Source organism: Poecilia latipinna, unplaced genomic scaffold (genome assembly GCF_001443285.1).
Source record: "Poecilia latipinna isolate Pla-1442-1.1 unplaced genomic scaffold, P_latipinna-1.0 Scaffold1490, whole genome shotgun sequence".
Lineage (NCBI taxonomy): Eukaryota > Metazoa > Chordata > Actinopteri > Cyprinodontiformes > Poeciliidae > Poecilia > Poecilia latipinna.
Genome location: NW_015114106.1, coordinates 11,112 through 35,398, shown reverse-complemented (window position 1 = coordinate 35,398; position 24,287 = coordinate 11,112). Strand labels below are relative to the sequence as shown.

At 40.6% G+C, this 24,287-nt stretch overlaps 6 protein-coding genes across 7 annotated transcripts; 4 read left to right on the top strand and 2 right to left on the bottom strand.

The window, feature by feature from the left end:
- Nucleotides 1-2,869: 2,869 nt before the first annotated feature.
- Nucleotides 2,870-4,810, top strand: LOC106963052 (endonuclease domain-containing 1 protein-like). The gene is made up of 2 exons (XM_015057767.1): nucleotides 2,870-3,471; nucleotides 3,945-4,810. The coding sequence occupies exons 1-2, from the start codon at nucleotides 3,139-3,141 to the stop codon at nucleotides 4,575-4,577; spliced, it is 966 nt and encodes a 321-aa protein (XP_014913253.1). The 5' UTR covers nucleotides 2,870-3,138; the 3' UTR covers nucleotides 4,578-4,810.
- Nucleotides 4,811-5,103: 293 nt separating this feature from the next.
- LOC106963053 (endonuclease domain-containing 1 protein-like) lies at nucleotides 5,104-7,280 on the top strand. Its single transcript, XM_015057768.1, has 2 exons — nucleotides 5,104-5,829; nucleotides 5,927-7,280. Exons 1-2 carry the CDS (start codon nucleotides 5,533-5,535, stop codon nucleotides 6,515-6,517), a joined length of 888 nt encoding a protein of 295 aa, XP_014913254.1. The 5' UTR covers nucleotides 5,104-5,532; the 3' UTR covers nucleotides 6,518-7,280.
- A 1,259-nt stretch (nucleotides 7,281-8,539) lies between these two features.
- LOC106963058 (endonuclease domain-containing 1 protein-like) lies at nucleotides 8,540-10,464 on the top strand. Its single transcript, XM_015057772.1, has 2 exons — nucleotides 8,540-9,202; nucleotides 9,462-10,464. Exons 1-2 carry the CDS (start codon nucleotides 8,879-8,881, stop codon nucleotides 10,041-10,043), a joined length of 906 nt encoding a protein of 301 aa, XP_014913258.1. The 5' UTR covers nucleotides 8,540-8,878; the 3' UTR covers nucleotides 10,044-10,464.
- Nucleotides 10,465-10,514: 50 nt separating this feature from the next.
- On the bottom strand, nucleotides 10,515-11,383 carry ufsp1 (UFM1-specific peptidase 1). The gene has a single exon (XM_015057773.1). The coding sequence runs from the start codon at nucleotides 11,362-11,364 to the stop codon at nucleotides 10,639-10,641; it is 726 nt and encodes a 241-aa protein (XP_014913259.1). The 5' UTR covers nucleotides 11,365-11,383; the 3' UTR covers nucleotides 10,515-10,638.
- Nucleotides 11,384-11,451: 68 nt separating this feature from the next.
- On the top strand, nucleotides 11,452-13,762 carry pop7 (POP7 homolog, ribonuclease P/MRP subunit). The gene is made up of 2 exons (XM_015057776.1): nucleotides 11,452-11,545; nucleotides 12,730-13,762. The coding sequence occupies exon 2, from the start codon at nucleotides 12,767-12,769 to the stop codon at nucleotides 13,220-13,222; it is 456 nt and encodes a 151-aa protein (XP_014913262.1). The 5' UTR covers nucleotides 11,452-11,545; nucleotides 12,730-12,766; the 3' UTR covers nucleotides 13,223-13,762.
- Nucleotides 13,763-13,922: 160 nt separating this feature from the next.
- Nucleotides 13,923-23,957, bottom strand: epoa (erythropoietin a). 2 transcript variants are annotated; one of them, XM_015057774.1, is made up of 5 exons: nucleotides 23,872-23,957; nucleotides 17,712-17,842; nucleotides 17,487-17,573; nucleotides 17,082-17,246; nucleotides 13,923-15,316 (listed from the first exon to the last, which is right to left on the bottom strand). In XM_015057774.1, the coding sequence occupies exons 1-5, from the start codon at nucleotides 23,948-23,950 to the stop codon at nucleotides 15,164-15,166; spliced, it is 615 nt and encodes a 204-aa protein (XP_014913260.1). In that variant the 5' UTR covers nucleotides 23,951-23,957; the 3' UTR covers nucleotides 13,923-15,163. The 2 variants fall into 2 exon arrangements, with proteins under 2 accessions (XP_014913260.1, XP_014913261.1); XM_015057775.1 differs by lacking the exon at nucleotides 23,872-23,957 and adding an exon at nucleotides 23,457-23,605.
- Nucleotides 23,958-24,287: the final 330 nt, after the last annotated feature.

Below are 24,287 nucleotides of genomic sequence, written 5' to 3'. Positions count from 1 at the left end.
GTTTAACCCTGTTGCAGTACAACTTAAAGTTGAAAAGGCATTTATACATACTTTAAACCTACATTAAAAGATATTTCAAGCAATTTTCAAATCTGCTGCTTGTTTTTCACAGCAGTTTAGTTTAGTTTAAATTCGCCTTGGGTCCCTGACAAACCTCAACACCCTAAATCAGTGATTATTTATTTTTCTTCAGTTGGACATTGAGCAAGCCATGCAACCATGTTTTGAATGAGTCATTTAAAAAACTTTAGCCTGTTGTTGTTTGGAGTATCTTTAGGTCTGTAAGCGTTTCAATAGAAAATATCGAACAGATGTAGACCCGAAACAATTCATTGGATGAAAAACAGATTTAAAAGTCAAAAGAAATGTATTATCAGGTAAAATCACCAGTTGAGTAAGTTACACAATTGATTTAATCTAGTTTGACTTTAATTTCACAAACCAAGGTAACAATATATATATAGTGTCAAAGTCAGATAAGACATTCCAGTTACTACTCAGTACTAAAGCGTATTATATTTACTGAGGTTTTGTTTTTAGGTTTTGTGGATTTTCGTTTCTCGCCTGTATTAGGATCTCCATAGTTCTTGCTTAATAAACCTGAACTTATCCTGGTTGGACTGACCTCTGATGGCAGCTTCAGACTGCGTCCCTCCCGTTCTCAGCGTGACGTCGTTCAGGTCTGAGCCCTGCTTCCAGCTGGGCGCCACATCAGCAAGGTCTTCCAGGATGAAGGCACTGCTGGATTCATGGAGGCTTTCAGATAACGTGACAACTCCAGATTTCCACAGCTGCTGGGAGCCTCTGCAGATTCCCCCTCATGAGTGTGATTTTGCGCAGAGTGCAGGAGCTGTTTGACCTCTGCCAGGTGTTCACGTCGATGACATACGCCGTCTTACTCTGCAGGGTGGCCACATCGAAGCCATGTCCTGCTAGCATGGTCACAGGGGCTGTTTGTGCAGCTTTGCACTGGTCAGCTTGGACTGGGGTGATCAGCTGAGTGGGAGGCAGGCAGCAAGCAGCTGAGACTGAGAGGCTGGAGATAAAGGAAGCAGAGATTAGATTAAATATTTGAACTAATGTGAGAATTATGCAGATTTATCAAGTTGAATTAAAGATAGGATTCAGTCTTGCCTTATTATTATCCTTTTTTATTTATTTTTTTTGTTGAATCTTATGGCAGTTTTGGTGCTCATTTTGGTCATTTTTCATTGCCAAAAAAAAAATGTGTACATTTTGTTTTTGTGAAAATTTACCAAATGTTAGACATTTTTGACATTAAACTCTCTGGTATGCCAATGATGTCCAAATGTTTTGAGCCACGGGCCAAATCTGGCAGGTAAAAAGTCCTGAAGGTCACACTTTTTGTCCAGATGATACTGAATCATGTTGTAGTGTTTTCTTTTCTTTTTTTTTTTTAGCTGGTTGACAATAAATTCAACATGCAATATGTTAACATAGCAAAGCAGAAAATCAAAACGTATTGCATGTCCAAAGAAGAATTTGCCTTGATAAAAGAAGGTGCTTTGGTAAAACAGAAGGACGCTGAAATATGTGAACAATTCGTTACAAAAAAGATCATACATGCAAAAAAAAAAAAAAAAATTAACTGTTGGTGGAAGAAAAATAATACAGCTGTCTGGTTTTCTTTCACATAGAAAAAATGTGATGATTCCCCTTTCACCAGTCAGGCATACTTAATTTTAAATTGCTTAATGAAGTTAATTTTATCACATAATCTGTTTTTTCTGTCTTTTTTGTCAAGATTTACATTACAGGCAGTGAGAATAAATCCACATGTAACTTTGGCTTAATGCAAACATGCAGTCTTTGAGAAACAAACAAACAACAAAAAATATTTAATATTTCAAAAGCTAAATTAATCAAGTTACAGCAAGTTCAACCAAGAACTGATATAAAAATATCTAAATGTTCACAGCATAAGTTGTAAAAATTGAATTAAAAACATTTGTTTTGCAGAATTTGTTTGAATCAGTAGCTTACCCTGACATGACTGTCTTTACTCTGAGCTTCAACTGGAAGACAAATGTTTATAGCTGCACATAAAGTCCCTCTGATGGGCATCAAAGAGGGCAGAGAAATTATAATATTCTCCTAATATGGTATTATTTCTGTGTTTTTATCTTTCCCTCATGTGCCAACTATACACACACCACACGTTTTGCTTAAAGAGTCTGTTTTTCAGTATCTGGTTGGACACATAAACCAGCATCTTAAGCAGAGGAACTCTGCTATCAGTTTCTCTGTAAGAAGAAGCCAAATGAGGAGAACATCACGGAGCTCAGGCATCACAACACAGGAACTGTCTGGTTAGGTTTTAATCGCTTCATGCTGAAGGTGCGATCAGCTCAGGCTTTTGCAGAACTTCTTATCACGGTAAACGATTCCTCAGCCTGATAGAGAGGAAGAGGAAGTCTTTTAGTGTGAGACTTGATGTGAACAGAGAGAAAACATTCAGCAGAGGAGACGTTTGATCACAGTTTGACTGTCAGAGGAAAGCCACGGGGGAGAACAGTATGGAGCTCAGGAATCACACAGAAACCGTCTGGTTAGATTTTAAATGTTGCAGGCTGAAGGTGTGATCGGCTCGGGTTTTTGGTCAACTTCTTAGCAAAGCACAGCAGATTCATTCCACAAGACCAAAGTGCTGCCAACAAAACAGCCGTCACATGATGCAAATGACAAAATGAGAAAGACCTAAAAATAAGTTAAAACAACCCTGTAAAAAAATAATTAAAAAATAAAATAATTACAAATGTTTCCTAACAGTTTCTGCTCAGAGGAGACTTCTGAAGGCAGGTGGTTGAACTGAATAGCTAATCAATCACCAAAAAACAGCAAAAAATACGTCTACAATGAATGTTAAGTTTAAAATATAAAGTTGCATAAAGGATTAGTGCACCGTTTTATCCCCTTACAGTGAGCTCAGTGATGCTTGGCTGCATTGTAATTGTTGGATCAGATAAGTTCCAACCAGCCAATAAACCCGCTCTCAAACTCTGGTGATTTGCATACTCTGTCTGCGTCTAACTTCCATTACATTCCTCTAGACTGAGAGCAGCACTTAAACGCAGGAAAAAGCATTAAACTGAGCGGCGGTCATGCTGGAATTTATTAATGGAAGACATTCCCAGCCCTGTCTGCTTCAGTTTGTGCCCCGCCGTGAGGATGCGTTTGTTTTGTGCCTACATCCTGTCCTGCTCTGTGTCCATGGTGAGCTCTGCCGTGTCCAACAGCTTCAGGGACTGCAGCCATTTTTTCTACATGCAAACGCCTCCAGCAGGGATCCGAGGGACCAGCCCGAAGAAGATCTGCCAGAAGTTCGCCGACAAACTGCGCTACGCCACATTGTACGACAGCAGCCGGCGACTCCCTCTGTATTCAGCTTACATTTTTAAGAAGTCCGATGGGAAGAGGAGGGCAGACACGCCGTGGATGTACGAGCCTCAGGTAGAGAAGGCAGAAGAAAGTGGGATTCATTTGAAAAGTTTGATGAAATCATAGAATAATGACTTCTCCCACCATCATGATTTTGTTATTGGTGTAAATTGTTGTAAAGGTTATTCAAAGTTTTGATTGCATAAGGTCAAATGAATAAAATAGTAGCTATGATGACACATGTAATCTTGACCTACACAGTTCCTGTACCTCAATGATTACCTATTTGACCAATGTCAGTAACTAATTGATCAAAATTAAATCTGATTCTTGAAAATAAGAGATAATAAATTATTTTAGATAAAATTTAGAGCTTTCTAAAGTTGGGGAAAAGACCCTGATTGTGACTGAAAATCGACAAGTATGGTGTTTATGTTGCATTAAGAAACAGTAGCATAGTATTTATCCACTCCAAAAAAAATAAACTGCATTAAAATTGAGAAAAATGTTTTGTTTTAATTATGTTTTCTCTCTCTAACTTGCAGCTGGTGACTGAATCAGAGAGCAGCAACATGAAGGTGCTCCCTCTGACGGAAGACGTTTCTCCTCTCATCGAGGAGAGCCAGACCGTTTTGGAGGACTACATAGATGCTGTAGAGTACAGACGAGGCACGCTGAACCCCGACCAGCACCAAGCAGATCCAGACGACAAATCCTCCACCTACACCCTCACCAACGTCGTTCCTCTGATCACTGACTTCCTGGAAACCTCCTGGAGTTCTTACCTGGGCACGGTCCGCCGACGCCTGAACAACTTCTGCCATGGTAAATCTTACGTCGTGACTGGAGTAATTTTTTCAGGGGCCACCGTCAAGCGCGACAACAGTGACCGTCTTTCAATACCAAAGCACGTGTGGATGGCATACTGCTGCCCAAAGTTTGACCGTAACTCACCGTATGAGGTGAGATTCATGTTCCCCAGCTATGGCGGCTACGCCCTGAATGAACAGACGGGCAACAGTGTGGTGGAGGTGCCATTAAAGAAACTGGAGACTTTCCTGAAGAGCCAAACCGACTTTGAAAATGACATGAGTATTTTCTACAAGGGCTGTGTGTCAGAAAACACCATCGAAAAGAAGCGAAGAGACCTGCAGAGGGTTGACCTGCAACCCGAATAACTGGGAATGTTTCAAATATACTTGAACCAGAACAGTGTTAAAATATAAGGCTAACGAACTTTGATTAAAGTGATGTTTTTATCGATGCTAGAAAGAGAAGACTGTTTAAAAATTAAATTCTTTCCCAACTTTAGAGGCTATATTTAGATTGTGTCTGCATAAAGTACTGTCTGTTGATGTCTTGAGCTTTGTATGTAATGACCCTTCACAAAAAAAACAACAATGGGGAAAAGAATAAACAATAAAATCAATGTTAAAAGGATGGATTCTGCAACTTTTATTGTCATTCCCTGCAGTTTAACAAAACTGAAACAATTGTTTTTCCACTTTTTACATAAAATTCACCAGGTCCTATGATGTGGCTACAGCCTGATCCCAATGCTTTACATGCAACATTACTGTTAATTCCTGCTGATGTAACATACAACTGACATTAGGGCACTTCTTAAAATGGAAGATTATATCCTACTTCTTTATTCTTTGGTGAGTTATGTTGAGCTAGGACTTTATCAATTAGACAATTATTTTCTACCCATGTTTTCTCCAAAAAATCCTTTTTTTATATATATTACCAGATTGCGTGTAACTGCAGCCTATTGCTTGAAATTTCAAGCTGCTGATTAAGTTTGTTTCTTTAAAAGAAAGCTTTACTGCATCTCTAGATAGACTGAAGGTCTTTCTATCGTCTTTTCCCACCAGTAGAAGATAAACCTGATCGTGAACCTTTTCCCACTGGCTGTTGAATGTTTGACTCTAGTGGGTGGAACTGCAGCACCGCAAGAACAGCATTGCTTTGCATACTGTCTCCAGATTACACAGAAGACAGGTGTGAAACCCTGTGTTAGCTTTTCCACTGAACACCACCGGACACACTGAGACACATTCGGTTATTGACTGAGACACTGAACATTCAGCGGCTTCTGGACTTGGATTAGAGACTTCAGATCACATTTGGATGATGGCGTTTTGGCTACAGATGGGTTTCCTGATCGCCAGCCTCACATCTTCAGCGGTGAGAGGGCGAGTGGAGAAAGAGCTGTCTCCAGAGTGCAGGGAGTTCCTCTACATGGGAACCCCACCGAAAGCCCTGGACCTCCCCTCCGTCAAGTACATCTGTCAGTTTTACAACAAGAAGCCGCGCTACGTGACTCTGTACAGCACTGAGGATCACATTCCGATCTACTCCGCCTACACCTTCAAGCGCTCGGACGGGGAGAAGTGTGTGGATGTTCCCTGGATGTATGAGCCACAGGTAAGGACAACTAAAACCCTGAATCAAGAAGCACCATGCCGGTTGGCATGTATTAATTTTAAGCTTACTGTCTCGTTTGTTTACTTTTGTTGCACAGTTGTCCACTTCTTTTGACACAGGTGAGATGCAGCCGTTTCCACGCAACTACATGCACATGAACTTTGAAGACACCCAAGCGATTCTGGACGACTACACCAACGCCATACAATACGAGCGAGGGACGCTGAACCCGGACGAGCATCAGAACGAACCCGATGACAAGGCCTCCACTTACACCCTCACCAACGTCGTCCCCATGGTGCCCGACTTCAACGACAGGATCTGGACCAAACAGCAGCATATCGTCCGCAAACGGCTTAACAACTACTGCCGCGGGACAGCCTACGTAGTGACCGGGATCACCAAGTCAGGGACGATGATCCGCAGGGAAAACATGAACCGCATCGCAGTCCCCGACTACCTGTGGTCGGCTTACTGCTGCGTGGACTATGACCACAACACGCCTTACACGGAGCGATACAAGTTCCCGTCTTTTGCTCACTACGCCCTCAACGGGGACGAGAACAACGAGGTGGTAGAGACCTCCGTCCCGAAGCTCAGGGAGTTTCTCAGAAAGTCGTTTGTGAACCAGAACTTTCAGATTTTTGTAGGAGACTGCAAACCCCAACCATCCATGAGAAGTGATTAGGAAAAGTATTTTTGAAATGAGGTAGATAGATTGTAAATTTGAAGAATAAATAAAGCTCCACTGTTTCCAAAACACATAGTGTACAGCTTACCAGACTAAAATATAAGCAAATAAACAGAATTGAATCATGAACTATATATATTTGTGTTTGTTCTAAACACACATATTAATTGTTGGCATAACAAAGTGGTTGCAGAACTTTCTTTTTCTAATTAAAGTTCCTCAAGAAAAAACCAAGAAAGAAAATGACTGACAAGACATATTAGGAGTTACGTTCATGGACTAGATCAAACCACCACTCATACAAATAAAGTTCCCCAACATTCCCACTTAATAAAAACAGAGCATAAAAGTGAAGTATGAGGTTGGCTTTTCTACTTTTGCACTTCCACAGCTCATTAATCAGCAAAAGGACACCAGCCAGAGAAGGATAGTAAAAGGAGATATTTAAGCATGGGTCATAAAAGAAGAGCAAACTTCTCTGACCTACAAAGAAAACGTTGCTAAATCATCTGTTTCACCTGTTTGAACGTCTACCTGTTTTCAAAGGTTATTTCTTGACATGTTCAGAACTCTGAACAGAGTTTTAGCGTGATTTTATCTGATTAACGACCGCTTTGTAACTGCATCGGTACATTATATTGTAATAAACAATTCAATCAAACTGTCTTTGGAGGCTTTCTTTTCAAACATGAAGTTAATAAAACACTGTCAGCTCTCTCTACAGGATGAAGAAGTAATTTCAGATCGGACCCTGAACACCATGTTCCCATTAGGAGAAACTGTGTGCTAACATTTGTGTGAATAGATGTCTGTAGCTTGTATTGGAATAACACTTTTCCATTACAGCAGCAGCTTTTCAAAAGCACTTTTGAAAACCAGTTTGATAAAAGCCAGTAAACGTTTTCTACCTTTCAAGAGCAAAAGTCAACAGTTTGGCTGTGAAAGCTCAAGGAGTTCTGATTTATTGATCTCATCTCATTCATGCTGGTAAAACTGACGTATTGGATCAGCAAATAATGTTTTCAACTGCAGACAATAGTTCAAAGTCGCCCCATTGAACTCAGAGCAGTATACAACTCTACAATGAGGCATATAGACACCAAACAAAAAAATTAAATAAAATAGAAAAACAGCTTGAAGCTGAGAAACATTTTGTTTTCTCAGTGCTAATTAAATCTCTCATGAATGTTAAAGTTTTTCAACATTATTTTAAAATTAAATTCAACTCAAACCTAGTTGTAAACATGGCTTTTTCAGAACTTAGAAAATTTTTTATTTTATTTACAAATATGAATATGGTTCCAAATAAAGTTCCTGTTATTCCATTTAGATCATTAATTCATCATCAATACAGATGAATGAATCTTCTACACATCACAATGGTCATGTTGTAAGACTAGAAATATCACATAATAAGGTCTTATCAAAAAGATTACAACTATAGACATGAGATTAAACCTCTGAAATGTTGGAAATTCAATACGCTTAACCTTAAAAAAGATACCTACTCTAAACACGGGAATCCTTAGATCAACATTGTTACTTAGTTTTGTTGTTGTTTTTATCTGACTGTTGGTTTTAGTTTAACCTTTTTATTGAGTGGTATATAGAATTTGAGTAAAGGTCTTAAAATGAGTTAATAGAGATCAGAGAGTGAAAGTCATCAAGCTGCTGCACAGGAAAGTCAGAAGTATATTAAACCTATAATTTGTAAAAGTATTCTCAGAATTTCCAGCTGTTCATTTCCAGCATAAAATGAGAGAAGAAGTCTGTCCATTTAGGTGAAGTCTTGCTAACCATGTGATGTAACAAGAAAGATCAATTTTGAGCAATGATTTTACAGCGTTTCTTCTTTTAAACAGGTCTTCATCTATAAAAACTATTCAAAAGGATACATATTTTTGTGCACAGGTTGCATTTCTTTCAGTTTGTATTAATTTTCTCTGATGATGTTTTTCCATTGCTCACGTAAAAATCGATCACACTTTAATTCTATTTAAGTTTATAGTGACATTTAACTCAAATGCAAATTGCTGGGCTGAACCCATTATTATTACACCTCCATGAATGCTACTATGTCATGTCAGCAATGTGGAAAAGGGGCACGATAAAATGCTCTCAGTGTCAGATAACATTCACTGCCTTTAAACTAATACAGCTACACTTGTGGCAATTTGAATATATGGAAAGACCTTACAATGGGAGATCAGTTGGAAGCACAGATGAGCCAGGAAGGGAAATGTTGAGTTTGATAGAGCTGAAACCGAGGCTGTGCCTTTTAGACGTAGACGACTCGCAGCCTTATTCACAAGGAGGTTCACAAAGATCTACAGGAACAGAGAAAAACAAGCTGCAGAGATGAGAGCGACATCTGCAAACCGTGCCGTTTCCCTGTCAGCTGTTGTGATGGTGCTGACCTCCGTGGCGCTGCAGGGAGTCCAAGCAGGAGTAGTAAGCGACTTCAACCATGCAGAGCGCTGCAAGGACTCCCTGTACATGGGAACCCCACCTAGAGGTTATCTCAGCAACTCCTTTAAGAAGATCTGCCAGAGGTACGAGGATAAACCTCGCTACGCCACAGTGTATGACCCCCGCAGGCACATCCCCATCTTCTCTGCGTACACGTTCAAGAAGTCAGACGGGGAGAAGAAGGTGGACTTCCCCTGGATGTTTGAGCCTCAGGTGAGTTTCACTTCATTCTACAACAAAACGCTGTTTTGGTTGAGATAGCTTTTAGTTTAAATGTCCATGTAGATCCTTTAGCAGGGTATCGTTTGCAATTTGTAGACACTTAATGGACATGAAGAACTATTACTTAGGTCAACTTGAGATAAGCTACCTTGCTGAGTACAGGATAAGTCTCAATGAGATAGTGTCACTAATGCCACATATACAAATCTATCTTTCTGAGTTTGTGGTTTAATTTTTCTTGTATCAACAGTTGGCATCAGAGAAGAGCAGCAGCAACATGGAGCCTTTCCCCCAGTCTACAAGCATGCACATGAACTTCGAGGACACCCAGGCCGTCCTCGAAGATTACGCCGACGTTGTTCAGTACGAACGCGGTCAACTAAACCCCGACGAGCACCAAGCGGACCCTCTGGACAAAGCCTCCACCTACAGCTTGACAAACGTGGTTCCTCAGATAAGGGAGTTCAACCTGGGTCCATGGTCCGAACACCAGGACATCGTCCGCAAACGACTCAACAACTACTGCAGAGGAAAGGCCTACGTCATCACCGGGGTCACCACGTCCGGACACACGATCCGCCGCAACAACATGGACCGGGTGGCCGTGCCGGAGTACATGTGGTCGGCTTACTGCTGCACGGAGTTCGACCAGAATGCGCCGTACTTTGTGCGCTACAAGTTCCCCGTGTTTGGGGCATACGGGCTGAACGACCGCGTCAACAACCAGATGGTGGAGGTTCCCCTGAAGAACCTGGAGAAGTTCCTCAAAGGGAGGATGGATGTGGACAAGAACTTCCAGATATTCTATAACGACTGTGTGCCAGACAACTAGGGAAATTGATGTAATAGTAGCTTTTAAGTGCGTTATTAATTTAGGAGTTAATTTTAAGAATAAGTCAGCGATTGACATGCTTGGAATTTAATGGTTTGAGAAACTCTGTCCCATTTTGGATACATTTTAATTTGATGTTTTGCCCCATTGTTTTACTTAGTAGTATATATTCTGTTTATCCCAATTCTTTGATCAAATAAATGATAGAAATATGGAAAAGTATAACATGGTCAAAGACAAGTCTTTGTATTTGAGAACAGCATAAAAACAATGAATTGTCATACTTTTACTTCAACAATATATATTTCAATTCTAATAAAGATCCAATGTCTACCCAAAATGCTGGAGATTATTATTTGGCCTATGATTACAATGTATAATGTAAATTAATTCACGTAATACAGACAGTTTTGATTTTGAAAAAGGAAATTAACTTCTTAAATAATTGTCTTCTTAAATAATTGTCTGAAGTGGGTGTGTGAGGAATTTATTGGTACAAACTTATCAGACACTTTCACACTTCAACCACTAGATGGCACTCATGTTACAACATTCTGCCCATTGGAACAATATCAGTTTATTTGCACTTGAGGTCTTATATTCCCTTCGCAGCAGTCTGAGGCAAACAGAGGTTATAAAACGAGGACTGATCCAGAGATGAGACTCGTTTCCAAGCCACCCACCCTCTCTTCTGCAGCTCTGTCTTCTCCAGTTGTCTCCCATAGTAGTGAGGATCAACAACAAGCAAATAGCTCCCTTTGTCCCCAGTACAAACTCCTAATATACCCTTAGAGGAATTGTCCCTGTCTCCTCCCATCATGATAGGAGAACCGTGCTTTTCAAAATGTTGGTGGAGCTCCTCCACTGCAACCTGCTCCAGCTCTGCTCCTCCACCTCTAACATGCACCACCTTACAGGGAACATCGCAGAAGTAGTCCAGCACCAGGGAGGCTTCAAATGTCCCTATCCACTCCCTGGAGCCTGAGAAGGAGCCTGGCTTGTCCCCCATTGTCACCAAGGCTTGCTGGATCTGTGGGAGGCTTGGAGCAATTCTGGTCTGGTTTTGAACTGTGGACCTGTTCAGGTAAATCCACGAAGCCATGGTTTGAATGGTTCGGTATCCACAGCCCCAGCCTCTGTCATCCTGTCCATCACAGCCGTAATGGAAGTACAGATAGTCTCCTTTAACCAGGCAGCATTTCGCAGCGTCCGTCAGTGGATCAGGGAGCCCAGAGTGTACATTCTTTAATAAAGTCTCGACCTTCTGACAAATCTTCTCTTTTTCACAGGTACCCCAGTCTATATTTTCGTCAGACGCCATTTATATTGTCTCTGAGTCTAATATATATATAAAATAGACGGAAAAACCAGGGGGAAAAAAACACTCACCGGTCCAACCTGTTTTACTTCCGGGTTAGGATGGAACACTTCCTGTTGTGTACAGGAAAACTATGATGGCGGCCACGTAAAGCAACGTTTTATCTTGATTCTGTTCTCTGAAGGTAATTATGCTCTTCCTATTCACAGTTTATCGGTACGAAACAAGAAACTGCAACGCTTAGGTAGTGAGTCAATGTGGTTTAATTTAATTTGAGCCGTTACTTCATCTCGATTGAGACATTTTGTATTTTCAGTTGGACGCTGGTTTCTTTCTGAACAGAAATTATACAGTTAACGACATCATATAAGACCTCCATTAAGTGAACATGCAACTATCAGACAGGTGAAAAACAAGCAAAACGTAGCGCGTTTGACGCTTCGCTTCTCGCACCGGTAAAGTGTGTACGCACTATTTCCATCCGGTCAAATTATTCTAGCTATTTGAAATTATCTGTTCCACCTCCACAACACGGGAACAAATTAAGTTACCAGCAAGTCTTTAGCTGTATTTATTCCTCTCATCAAGGACAACGTTTGCGTTTTATTTTCCAAAGTTACGTGGGTGGAACCAAATATTTCAGTTGCTTGAGATAATCTGTTCAAATTAATCTCCCAGCTGATATTTAACTGTGTTTATTCCTCTCATCTGTTCCCCTTTCATAGTTTAATACATTTAATAAAAAGTTGGAAAACAAAAACAGATATTTTTTAGTGTTTGACATCCTGATCTAGAGGAAAATTGAATCATTTAAATCTGATTAATGACGTTTTTGTGTTTATTATATTCAGTATTGACTTTTTTATCATCAATAGTTATGGAAAGATTAGACTTCCCTCCTATCTTGTTAGATTAAAAGTGATACATTTTCCTGTCAGGAAAGAGTTTGATCATCATTTAAAAAGAAAATCTCTCCTGGCCTGGCATTTTTCAGTTTTTTTCTGTTATATTTTTATGTGTAAGGACAATGAAAGGATTGCTGGTCTTTCAGTTGCTTTAATTTTATACTTTATCTTAAAATAGTTGCCTCCAAATTTGATCAAAATCTTAAATACTAGCCACAGTTTTGTGTCTTTATAACAGATGTATGTGAAATTGTAGCAGCTACTACAGTTTTGCAACTGTCACCAGTTTCCCTAATGGAGGTTTATTTTTGTATTTTAAATGATACCCACTTTTCAAAGAAGTATTTTTAATCTAATTTCTTTAACTTCTGAGATTAAATAAATGAAACATTTGTATTGTACATTTACTTGTTCACCTGTAACTGGTTGTTTTAATATGTTTGCCACATGTTCTTTCCATTAGCCTTCTTCTTCTGGATCGTCACTGTTCGTTCAGAAACATGACTGAACCACGCAACCCTGGGATGTCCTCCGTCCCCCAGAGCAACCCGTCCCACACGGAGTCCAGCTCCCAAGCCGTAGAGATGGATCCAGTGGAGTACACCCTGAGGAAGCGTCTGCCCCGGAAACTTCCCAAGAGGCGGAACGACGTCTACGTTAACATGAAGACCGACTTCCGGGCCCAGCTGGCGCGCTGTCAGAAGCTGCTGGACGGTGGTGGTCACAGGGAGATCTGCGTCCACGGGTTGGGCCTCGCCATCAACAGAGCCATCAACATCGCCCTGCAGCTGCAGGCCAGCAGTCAGGGCGCGCTGCAGCTGGCGGCCAACACCTCCACAGTGGAGCTCATCGACGACCTGGAGCCCGAAGATCCCGACGAGGCGGGGGAGCCCATGACACGTACACGCAATAACTCAGCCATTCATATCAAAGTTTTCTACCCTGATCCCCAGTGACCTGAAGGTACTTCCTGTTGTACTTCTCTTGTGGTCTTTGTTGGACATTTTTTCGTTTGGACTCATGGTTTGAAGAGCAGGAGGGCATGTGTGTGTTTACAAGTGAATCATATTAAAATCCTCCTTTTTTTATGTGTTTAATGTATTATATTTGCTTGATGAGGAGGAAACGCATGTAAACATGTACAACTACTGGTGTATTTCATTGTCCACGAAAAAAAAAAATCAGAAAATCTTCAAAAAAAAATCAGAAAATCAATTTTCCAATTGTTAAAGTGAGTGCTGTTACTGTCAATGTCCACTAGATGTCGGTGTTCAGCTCCAGTGAGTCTTTCAGCAGTTAAACTTCATTTAATCTAATTGGCAATATGATCATTGTTTACATTACAGAGTTCAGCGAAAGGTCAGCGGGACTTGAACTGAATTTATTTGTTGCTTCTCCTTTAAAACAGATGTCTGTTGTTTCCTTGATCAAAACTGATCCACTTAAGATTCTGTGTTTGGTTTAATAAAATAAAAGTTGCTTGAAACTTCTTCAAATTCTGTTTCTACATCATTGGAAGAAAAAAATAAATACAGGATATATGTAACATGACCGATTCAGTGCAGAAGCGACTTGAAGTCGGTGTGTTCAGTGTAAGGTGTTTAGATTTTAACAGCAGGCCTCCTACTAACAGATAAATGAACAGACTTCCTGTTGTCGTATTTTCATCTGCCCTCTCTTTATCCAAAAACAATATTTTGCATTTAAACTGTGGATTTTGCAGCGATGGGACAAAACAATACAAAAAAACAGGAAAGAAAATAGACATGCATCCTTAAAAACATCTTCCATTTGCGCAGCAACATATAAAAATACAGGAAAATAAACAAGGAAGAATACTTAATTATTGTGAAACAGCTGAGCGTCCCTTTAAGAGAGAAACCTACAATTCCCAGGGTCAGAAGATTGCATGTTTGAGGACATACGACAGAGAAAGGGGAAAAAACAAGTGTTAGCGTCAGTTTCTGGAAACATGTTTGCAAATACGGCTCTACAGGATGTTAATTGTAAAATTTTCCAGGCAGTCTGGCTATCAGCGCATGGAGCCAGGATGAGTGTTGGGGTTAGACAGAAACTGAAACACAGATAACGGTCCACAGTTCCCATGTAACCCACCGCAGTGACCTCTGGCTCTCACTCCGCAACTATCAGCTTTGCATACCTCCAACAGGCCTGTGAGAGAAAACCCTGCAGTGTAACACAGACGTTCAGATGCAAACTTTAAGAAAAAAAAAAAGGAAGAGCAGCTTTATATGGCAAATCAAGAGTAAGTCTTTGCACGTGTGCAAAATTTCCAGTGTACAAAAAGTGAGCATGATAACGTGCTTGTTTAAACCTGTAAGGACCTGTTACATAAAGACAGTAGCCTAAAAATAGAAAATCTGTATAAATAGTTTCTACACAATAAAAATATTTACTGACCAGTTCCAACAGACAAGACTAATATATCTCTGAGGCATAGTTAAATAACAGTTGAAGGCATGTTGGTGAAGTCCCAGTGTCGCTTCTTTGCAACCTAACAGTCCTATCAATATTTCCAGGGTGTTTCACTCTATTTTTCCAGGATGAACCGAAAAGTTCCGTCTCAACTCACACAACATTAACATCCACTAAAAAAGTGCAAGAGCGTGCCTGTAGAACAGCGATTGGAGCAGTGCTTTCCAAAGGCGTCTTTTTGGGAAAGGTTTGCTTCAACACGTCCACGAGACACATTTACATTCCATGGCGCAGTCGTCTCCAGTCCGTCCAAAGCCTTGCTGGGACAGTCCTTCCCCTCCAGTCGAGGACCCGTCCCATGCTGCATCCAGCTGCCATCGCGCAGGGTAACACAGTCAAGTTCCTCCACTTGCCTTTGGAAACACAAAGTACTTTTGTCTTGGAGTGAGCCTGCCTCCTGATCAGCTGGCCTCTTGCCGACAAGCCTGAGCGTCCAAAAGAAGAAGGCGTACTTTGCCTCGCAGGAAGTTTAGGTGAACCTGAAGCAGTTCTGCTGCTGTGGACACCTGCCATGTTCCCTCCAGTCCCACAGTACTGGCAGGTGGGGTATATTCCTGGAAACGAATACAAAGAAACATGATGCGACCCAAATACAGACAGCTCAGGCATTAGAGTCATTTTCAAAGGCTGCATTGTTTCTGCAGTAATCTAAAAACTTGCTGCCAGCGCTTAATACGTCATGTTCTTAAAAGGCTCACAGTTTAAAATGTTGTCTCATGACATCCTTCAAGTTATCCGTTACCTTATTTGGCTTTTGACACAAATTTACTAAGCATGCATACTGGGTTCTACAAGAAAAAGATTTTAAAAGGACCTGTGGCACAGAGACAGTCAGGACAAACCTCCATGCATGCACACACACACACACACACACACACACACACACACACACCCTTAACCACGACACAGAAAGACCAACTGACCTAACACACACTCTGAAACTATGTTAGTGGAGAAAACCCATGCATGCATGGGGAGAACATGCAATCTCCATGCAGAGACGCCTGGCCAGGATTCAAACCCAGGACCTTTTTGATGAAAGGCAACAGCACTAACAACTTCCCCAACGGTTTAGACTAACTTTTGTTCCCCTGTATAAAATACAGAAACTCTACGTTTGTCTCTGAAAGGAACTGGCATCCCAGATAACTGTCAAGGACAAAAATGTGAGGTGCAAACTTTTTCTCAGAGTCTGGCTCTAGGACCTTTCTCATGATCAACGTTAAATGTTAAGAACCTTAAGGGCTGATATGCTGAAGCCTGTATAAGAGCTGTACCACTCTCTGTCAGTTAGCAGCAGACTTCTACTCTGTTCATTTGGAAAAATTACGTCAAAGTACAAATGTTTGGACATGATGTACGGCATCAGATTTGGTAAAAACCAAACAGTGCATGTGACTGGAGGTGGATGACTTTGACTCACTTTCCAGCTACATGACTTGCACACCTTGCAGGCAGTGAGTCAACAAACAGCTCGATCATGTACTAAAGTATTTTAACATCAAATATGAGCCCATCTGTCCGACAGCCAAAGCTTGGACCAAACTGTGTCAACAGGACAATGATCTCAAACATGGCAGGAAATCTACAACAGAATGGCTAAAAATGAAAAGAATCAAGGTGTTGCAATGGTCCAGTCAAAGTTCAAATTCTCAAATCAACAGAAGTGCTTTGCTGGGACCTCTGCATTTCCTAACTCCTCAAATCTCGAGTGACAAAGATCCACCAGAGAAAAACTTTACTACTGAATCTTGCTCTGTTTTCTTTAATAAAAGTATTCCCTTTCTATCTCAACTCCATTATGCATGTTAAGGGGTTATTTTCCCCCCTTCAAGCAAAAAGTAAGCAAGACTATCTCAGTTCTTAAACAGGAGCTTTAGCTGTTTTTTCTTTCAAAAGGTGTTATTTTACAAGGCAGTTGCAGGGGAATTGAGGCTGTGATGCTTTTTAATGTCTTTCCACTGATAATTATTAGGTCAGCCCAGCAAGGGCCACTGCAGACTCACTCTGAATAGATGGCAAAAGTCACTATTTTTTAAATTTAAGGATACCCCTTTGGATGTAATATGAAAAGAACATTGCTAACTCTAAGAATGATTAATCTATTGATGTGTTTACCAACTGGAAAAGTTTTAACAATTTGGAAGTTATCCGTTAAAGATGCAAACTCCTCAAAAGAAAGACCGCAGTTGGGCTGTGAAGCGAAGGTACCAACTGCACCACTCTGCAGCCCATATTTTTATTCTGTCAGTTTAAAGAAATGAAATTACGAAATGCAGCATACATTCCTGTTTAAGTTTCTATCGCATAATGACTCACTTGAAAGTTGAGGCTTCGTAGTACAGCGGTGATGCTCTGTAGGTTTCTGATGACGCTGTCTATGTGGCTGTTGAATTCTGAGTTCGTCATCGATGTCCGTAGTAAGCTGAGGGCCTGTTGTAAAAGCCACAATCCGGTTTGCACTTCCTGAGCTTGCTCCATTGCCTTCCCGAAAAACAAACGGAGCCAAGGAGTTAGAGTTGTCTATAGCAGGAGATAAAGATCGTAGGATGTAGGAAGTAATCAGCTCTTCCGTAAGTAATTAACTGGAGTCGCGGGTCTTCCCAACCGAAAGGAAAAAAGACACTCAAGCAATAAAATGACCTCTAGGAAGAATTACGGTATGCATAATAAACACTACTTTTATGACAGATTTTTCTTTATCGAATCTCAATGGTTACTTACATTTTTCTTTTCCCAGTCCTCAAAGTTGACTGTAGTTTGGGGAACAGAGGCAGCCTCTGTTAGACCACATCCTTCTCTGCATGATTTCTAAGAAATGAGAAAATAAACATCTTTTTTAGAGCCATCTTACTTAACCGTATCCGAACCGAGTTTATGCCAGTAGCTGTGCACCAATTCTCTTTCACTGAGTTTGCGTCTTACTGCATTCATACATTTTTCTCTCACCATAGCGACTTCTGCGTCTCGTGCTTCCTGAATGAAATGGTTCAGGACCCTCAGGTCACAGATTGGCCTTAGTGGGGACGGTAGGCCTGGACGGGTCCACTCCAACACTAATAGCAGCAAGGCGAACAGTCCTGCATACAAACAGGCAAGGAGCCATGAAATTTTCAAAACTAACGATCGCATGCAAACATCAAAGATGACTTAGGTCCCCTCTGAACGGCATGTGCTGTGAAAGAGACATATTCATAAAACATTTTCTCTCTGCTCCATGTCTTGCACATTAAAGTTCAATGGCCAAATGGGCGAAAGAGAATGCCTCATGCATCAGAAACCTTATGTAAGAAAAGGAACAGCAGAAAATCATTGTGGAAGTGGAAAAGATGGCTCACATCAAGAAATCACACAAAGCAAGAAAGGTTTGGACAAATAGGCGCTATAGGGCAGTGGTCCCAAACTACATCCCTTGACGGCGAGAGTCCTGTCTGTGTCTCTTGAATTACAAAGTGAAACTGCCTCATTAGCATACAGTCAAGCTCTACAGAGCTCTGCTGATGAGCTCATACCAGAGCCAGGTGTGTTGAAGCAAATACATCTAAAAGTTGCAGGATTCTAGTCCTCTAGGAATGCAGTTTGAGACCGTTGTTATATAGGCACTAATTAACGCAGCACAAGAACAGACACTTAACAAAAGTCCAATTCACATCAGAAAGGACCCAGGATGTAGGGTGTGGAAAGATGTCCAAGTGATAATCCAGCATGTAAACTCAAAGTGCAAAATGCAGACAAAATGTCCACAAAACCTTATAGCCAAGCAAGTTACAGTGAAGTCCTACAACATAAGTTGGAGGCCTATCTGGTCTGAGAGACAAAGACCTCTGGACATTATGTAAGAGAAAATACGGTATGGGAAATCAACAAAACATCATTGCAATTGACAGAGTCAACAAACTGACAAGAAACCAGAAGATGTAGATGTCATCACAAGAGATAACATGAAAAAGACGGATCCCAGTAAACGTTGAAAATTCCCTAGGATTCAAAGGACATAAAGTATTTGAGGAAAGTTTTTAAGACTTCGGTCCATCAGAAGACAGTCCAAGGAACAGCTAAGGTATTGTCTGAAGCTGTCACGCGCCAAAGGCCTGAGCTTGAAAGTGAAAGTGACCAAGTAGAAAGGGAAAGTGACAAATTGATTACGTTATTAGTTATGGTAACTGATAGCCATTAAAGAATCCCATAAAATCTGTGCCAGCTATCTGGTAAAACATAGCTGGCACAGATGCTAGCTCATGAGGCTAACATGTTTAGCCTCTGGTGCCTGTACTTTACAAATTATGTAACTTGTGAACAAATAGCTGGAATCTATATGTATCAAATTATGACAAAGTTGACCCATTAAGTTTTCCATGAGTCTTTGTTTATGACTTGTAACTTTTGCAAGAGATACTTGCAGATGTCACTACTTTATAACTGATCACTTACCCTGCAAAGCTAAGTGTTTGCATTGCCCTGTGTCAAGTTGTCCACCTCTCTAGACAATATTTCCTGCCCTAATCTAATTCAAATAAATTATTTTATGCCGTTATCCTGCTTTGATTAGCTGCTAGCTTGACTCCCCAATGAGAATCCCCCAAAACAGAGATCACTGTGACTGCTGAGTGCTCAAAGTCAGAACTGACTATACATAACTGCTACACACATCACTTAGACTTACATAAAAGTAATATATCTACTTTTACCAATACTGGTAGAGCTGCTGAAGGAGCAGGCTTTCGCAAACAGAAGCAAAAGGATTTTTGTAGGTGTCAGAATTTCCCCCAGAAATGAAAATACTGCATACCAGAAGGGAATTTCTAAGGCGGCAACCTGTAAAGTCAGCATGAAGGAATGACTCAGCATGATATGGCAATTCCTTTTCAAGAAAACATGTGATGCCTTGGATTATGAACAGAAACATAAATACAAAGACACTGGAGGAAGAGCCTTGTTTAGGTCTCATTTCGCTCCAGACTCATTAGTCAGACTGACATGCTCCTTCAAACTAACTAAAGATAAAAGTAAATTGCAACATCCACTCATGTCTGAGCACATTTTGATGAATTTATGATAAAGATTTTAGTTTGTCCTGTGGGCTCCCAACCTTGGTCCCCTGTGCAACATCCTGAATGAACCTAGTCACAGGAGCAAGGACGTGTGACGCAAAAAGCATGATAAAAAGAACTGATTATTTTTCCAAGCCGTAACAAGTGAAAAAAAGAAGTTCCCAGACTGCTGAGCATCTGACAGGAAACAACTAAACTTAAAAGTCAGATATGTGTTATACATTGGGCTATGAAAAACTGCTTGCCTACTCAGATTTCTCCTGTTTTTGGTTTTTCTGTTGCATTTAAGTGTTTCAGATAATCAAATCATCATTTCCAATCACACCATCAAGAACATTTTAATATTTTAACCTGACTACGCAGCTTTCAAACTAGGTTTTCATTCCCTAAACCAGCCTGACTTTATGTGGAAAGGTAATCGTCTTCTTGTCAAATTATGAATTAACTGTGATTCACCACATCCTGGTTACTGCCAGCTTTGTAGAATGAATAAATCACTAAAAAGAGAACTTGTCTGAAATTATGAATTAGTCTAAAAGAACAAATAAAGCAACAAACTAAAGAAATTCCTGAACAGATGGAAAACAAAATCATTGACGTCTATCAGTCTGGAAAAGATTACAAAACCGTTTCTGGGGCAATCACGTCACAGTGAGCGCCAATATCAGCGGTGAAGCTTCGCAGTAGTGGCTGGTCGACCAAAATGACTGCAAGAGTGCGTCAGTGATTCAAAGACATTTAAAGCACCAAAATTAAACAACTAGAAGGTGATTAGGAACAAATAGTTTTCCCAGGTGAAAACCACATTTGCCAAAAACATCCCAAAACATTGTATTGATCCCAAGACGTTTGTAAAAAATAATTTGTGGACTGTCGAGATAAAAGTGAATCTTTTTAGAAGGTGTGTCTCCTTTAACATCTGTCACCAACTGGAGATAGTGAATCACTTCAAAGCTCCAGAATGAAGCAGATTTCAGTGACCTATGTCTGTGTTATGTAGCTACATTACACAGTCTTCCATACCAGTCCTGTTTTTAATTTTGACAACCGTGGAACCAAAAAAATAGCTCCAAAGGTGTTCTATAAATTGTAATAAAGAAATCTTTCTCTCTCTAGCTAACTAAATATCCAAGAATGAAATTATTGCCACTTCTACGTGCAAAGCGTTGTCTTTGCAGGCTAATGAATGGCCTCTTTCCCACGTGTCCTGACTGTGCTAAGTTGCGTGACTCAGCTCGAGGGTTATCGGTGACCTTTCCACCAACACCACTGCCTACGTGCAAATGCATCGATGCATTCACACATACACTTTGTCGAGACTTTCTCGCCAAGGTGGTGGAATTTGCAGGACGGTGGCCAGACTACAAGCCAACAGCTTAGTGTGCCAATATCAGCTGCCTGAAAACAGTGTTCCTTTTTCAGATAAGCACAATGAGTCTTCAAGTAGTGGCACTTTGGATGGTGGAAAGCTTCCCTGAAGGTATGTTGCACATGTGTTGGAAAAGACGGATGTGGACACGTGCAACTACATTTCCGATATGTGCTATTTTAACTTATGCCTGTTAAGCATGATCCAGCCTAAAGGACGGGTGGAGAAGCAGTTAAAAGAGGCAAAGGGCACATAAGCCAATAACTACAATGCATGTCTTTTGTGGAATAGAAGGTCTTTAACATGGTAGGTTTAGAATTTCCTGCTCTGCTGGAATCCTTTACGACAGTCGGCTTCTGATAACCTCTTGCCCCGACTGCTGACAGAAGTATGTGCTGAAACCTGCACAATCAGCTTTAGCATTGAGTGGCCCTCTTTCTCTGTCTGCTGGGTCATGCTTGAGAAGCAGACTTTTAAGGTGACTTCCCTCGGGAATGAAACTGATTAACACAGTGGTCATCAATACTCAACGTCTCTCCAGGAGGCAGGGCTGTCTGCGGGAACTTCAAGTAGCTGAAAATAAAACATCTTCAGCTGAAGTAGGAATTAAAACTTGCACGTCGCAACGATTTCGTCCAGAGCTTCAACAATGCTTACATCAGTGTCTTCAAATAGATTTTTCTTAAGATGAATCATCTTGATGCAATTAGTGCTGGGAGGATTAAAGCATGGAAGCATGACCAAAGTTTTCACAGCATCCTTGCAAGTCATAGATGAAGAAGATCCTACTGGGTGGTCAATGTCTCCTCATGTTCCCCAGCTCTTGTCTCTCATTCTCATTCCTTTTACTCAACATAATGATGATATTATCTATTATCTTTATAATCCTTTTGCATCTTCCTTCCATCCTCCTGCCTGTAGCTTAAAGAGATATCTTTCTGATGTCTCATTGAGCTACAAACAAGAGGTTAATGAGCATTTATCAATGCATCAGTCAGATAACCAACCTTACTGCTTGGATCAAGAAGGTGAGGTTTCATCACACAAAGCACATGAAGGCAAAGTCACTTTCATGCACTGTATGCAAAGTTTCTTTCTGATAGCAGTATTGAAGCAACGCAGTGGTCAGAATGATCCATTCCTTGACTCTCCATTTTGCAAATGCAACAGTTCATCTCTCAAAAAATGATAAAAATCCTATTTTAATCCCTAGACGATGCCATACCTCAATGTAACTGATCAAGAACTTACTTTGTTTAGGAAGTTCTTTCCAAGAGCCCCAAAACCAACCTCTGCAGTTTATCTGTGCACCATTCAACGAGCAGCGTGTTCAGATGCCGCAAATACGCTGGACAAAGATTAACACCACATTGTGGATCATGTGATCCTGTTGTCAAATATTTAATTTAATTCTAAGATTACACTACAGAATGAGATTATTTTAACAGGGTCTGTGCCAAGATGCACAGACATTGTCTGAGTCATTGATTGATTGCATAATGCCTTACTGCAATAGTCAAATACCCAAAAGGATGTAGTTTTCTAATTAGCAGTCAAACGTCTTATATAATGAAGATTAAGCCAAATCACACAATGCATATACATAATTCCTATAGAAAAACTTAGCTTCATGTCACTGCACATCATTAACACTACTAGCAATGCTTCTTCAGAAATGACAAAGGATTATTCAGCAATATTGAACACCAAAATCTTTATCATCACAGAAAGCTCATTCTGCTCACTTTGCATTGTCATTCTCACATTTTACCAACATTCCCCACAAGTTATAAGCTTTTTTCATACAATGCAAGACTTTCCTCTGTTACAACAGAAGACACCACGACAACAGTAAGAGTTATGCGTCAACTAAAACAATAATTTGTCCCTCTAATTAGTCAATGTGCAATGTTTTCTGATTGCCTCAGACTAAAACAGTTTTAGAAAAAAAAGGCATAACGCAAAAAAGTTTATTGCCGAGGCATTTGCTCCCATTAAGCACCAAGTTTATCAAACAATACTTAAACTTTTCAGAAAAACAGGTTTTTCATTCAACTATATAAAGTTATCTAGTCGAGAAAATATGAATGAAAAATTACACGAAAATCTAGAAACGACGTCGTGTTAGTAGAAGCAGTTACTACTGTCTACACATTTCATTCATGCGCCACAGGCTAATAAAACGCGATCAAATAACCTGAACTTGCAGAGCTGCGGTGCAGACAGGTTATGCCCACATGGCCATCTGCGCGGCTGGACGCATTTCGCTCTTACCTCTACAAGTTTTCCGCAACATTCGCGACAAGCAGCGGCATCTTTCAAACACATTGTGAGATCATTGGACGTGTGCACCGCAGGCAGCGTCTGGGGCACCGGTCAAATGTCCAAAAGGTCCAAGACGCGACCAGCAGCGTCACGCAGCTCCGTCCTGCTGCACAGAGCATTCCCCTAGCAGACTTCATCACTGGGGAGCTTTGGGAAAACCTTTTTATTTACCTCCCCTGAGGAGACGAGACGGTGATAACGCGAGCACGCGCCTTTTTTTTTTTTTTTGACGTACCACACACAGAGATTAAACATCAACCCATAATGCAGCCCCCTCAGTGCGTAAAGCAAGGAAAAAGACCAACAACCAAAGCCAGTGTAGCTACAGAGGGGAAAAAGTGATTAAGACATGCCCATAACTCACTGGGAAACTCCATAGCGGTGTCCGCATAGCCCCTCACAGGCTCCGCGTGGTTTGACCAAAAGGTCCGTCTATTGGCCATTAATTGGAAACCAAGCTCTTTTGTGGATCTCATGTGCACTTATCCGGTAGGTGTTTCTAAAAACTGATGCCGTTTGATTTTTTTTTTTTTTATATATTAATGACTTTGAAAATAAGATGTCATTGTTTCCATGATGACAAGATGAGCTACTCCTCCCTTGAGGCAAACTGCTGTCTGTTATTGCTTTATAAATAGAGTGGGGGGACCGCTGTTGATTAATATTAAGGTCATTAAAACCACAAAACGAAAAGCAACAGAAAAACCTGCCATTCAATCTATTATTGTTGGAAATGTTTCCACAAACAGCAAATCACAATATTTAATATTTCAGAAAATA

Excerpts from the sequence above, each read along its gene's own strand:
- ufsp1 (XM_015057773.1), bottom strand. The coding sequence starts at position 11,364 with ATGGCGTCTGACGAAAATATAGACTGGGGTACCTGTGAAAAAGAGAAG.
- pop7 (XM_015057776.1), top strand. The coding sequence starts at position 12,767 with ATGACTGAACCACGCAACCCTGGGATGTCCTCCGTCCCCCAGAGCAAC.
- epoa (XM_015057774.1), bottom strand. The coding sequence starts at position 23,950 with ATGGCCAATAGACGGACCTTTTGGTCAAACCACGCGGAGCCTGTGAGG. Across the intron at positions 17,843-23,871 it reads CACCGCTATGGAGTTTCCCA|GACTGTTCGCCTTGCTGCTA; the intron begins GTGAGTTATGGG and ends GTTTGTATGCAG. Across the intron at positions 17,574-17,711 it reads GAGACGCAGAAGTCGCTATG|AAATCATGCAGAGAAGGATG; the intron begins GTGAGAGAAAAA and ends CTCATTTCTTAG.
- LOC106963052 (XM_015057767.1), top strand. The coding sequence starts at position 3,139 with ATGGAAGACATTCCCAGCCCTGTCTGCTTCAGTTTGTGCCCCGCCGTG. Across the intron at positions 3,472-3,944 it reads CGTGGATGTACGAGCCTCAG|CTGGTGACTGAATCAGAGAG; the intron begins GTAGAGAAGGCA and ends TCTAACTTGCAG.
- LOC106963053 (XM_015057768.1), top strand. The coding sequence starts at position 5,533 with ATGATGGCGTTTTGGCTACAGATGGGTTTCCTGATCGCCAGCCTCACA. Across the intron at positions 5,830-5,926 it reads CCTGGATGTATGAGCCACAG|TTGTCCACTTCTTTTGACAC; the intron begins GTAAGGACAACT and ends TTTGTTGCACAG.
- LOC106963058 (XM_015057772.1), top strand. The coding sequence starts at position 8,879 with ATGAGAGCGACATCTGCAAACCGTGCCGTTTCCCTGTCAGCTGTTGTG. Across the intron at positions 9,203-9,461 it reads CCTGGATGTTTGAGCCTCAG|TTGGCATCAGAGAAGAGCAG; the intron begins GTGAGTTTCACT and ends TTGTATCAACAG.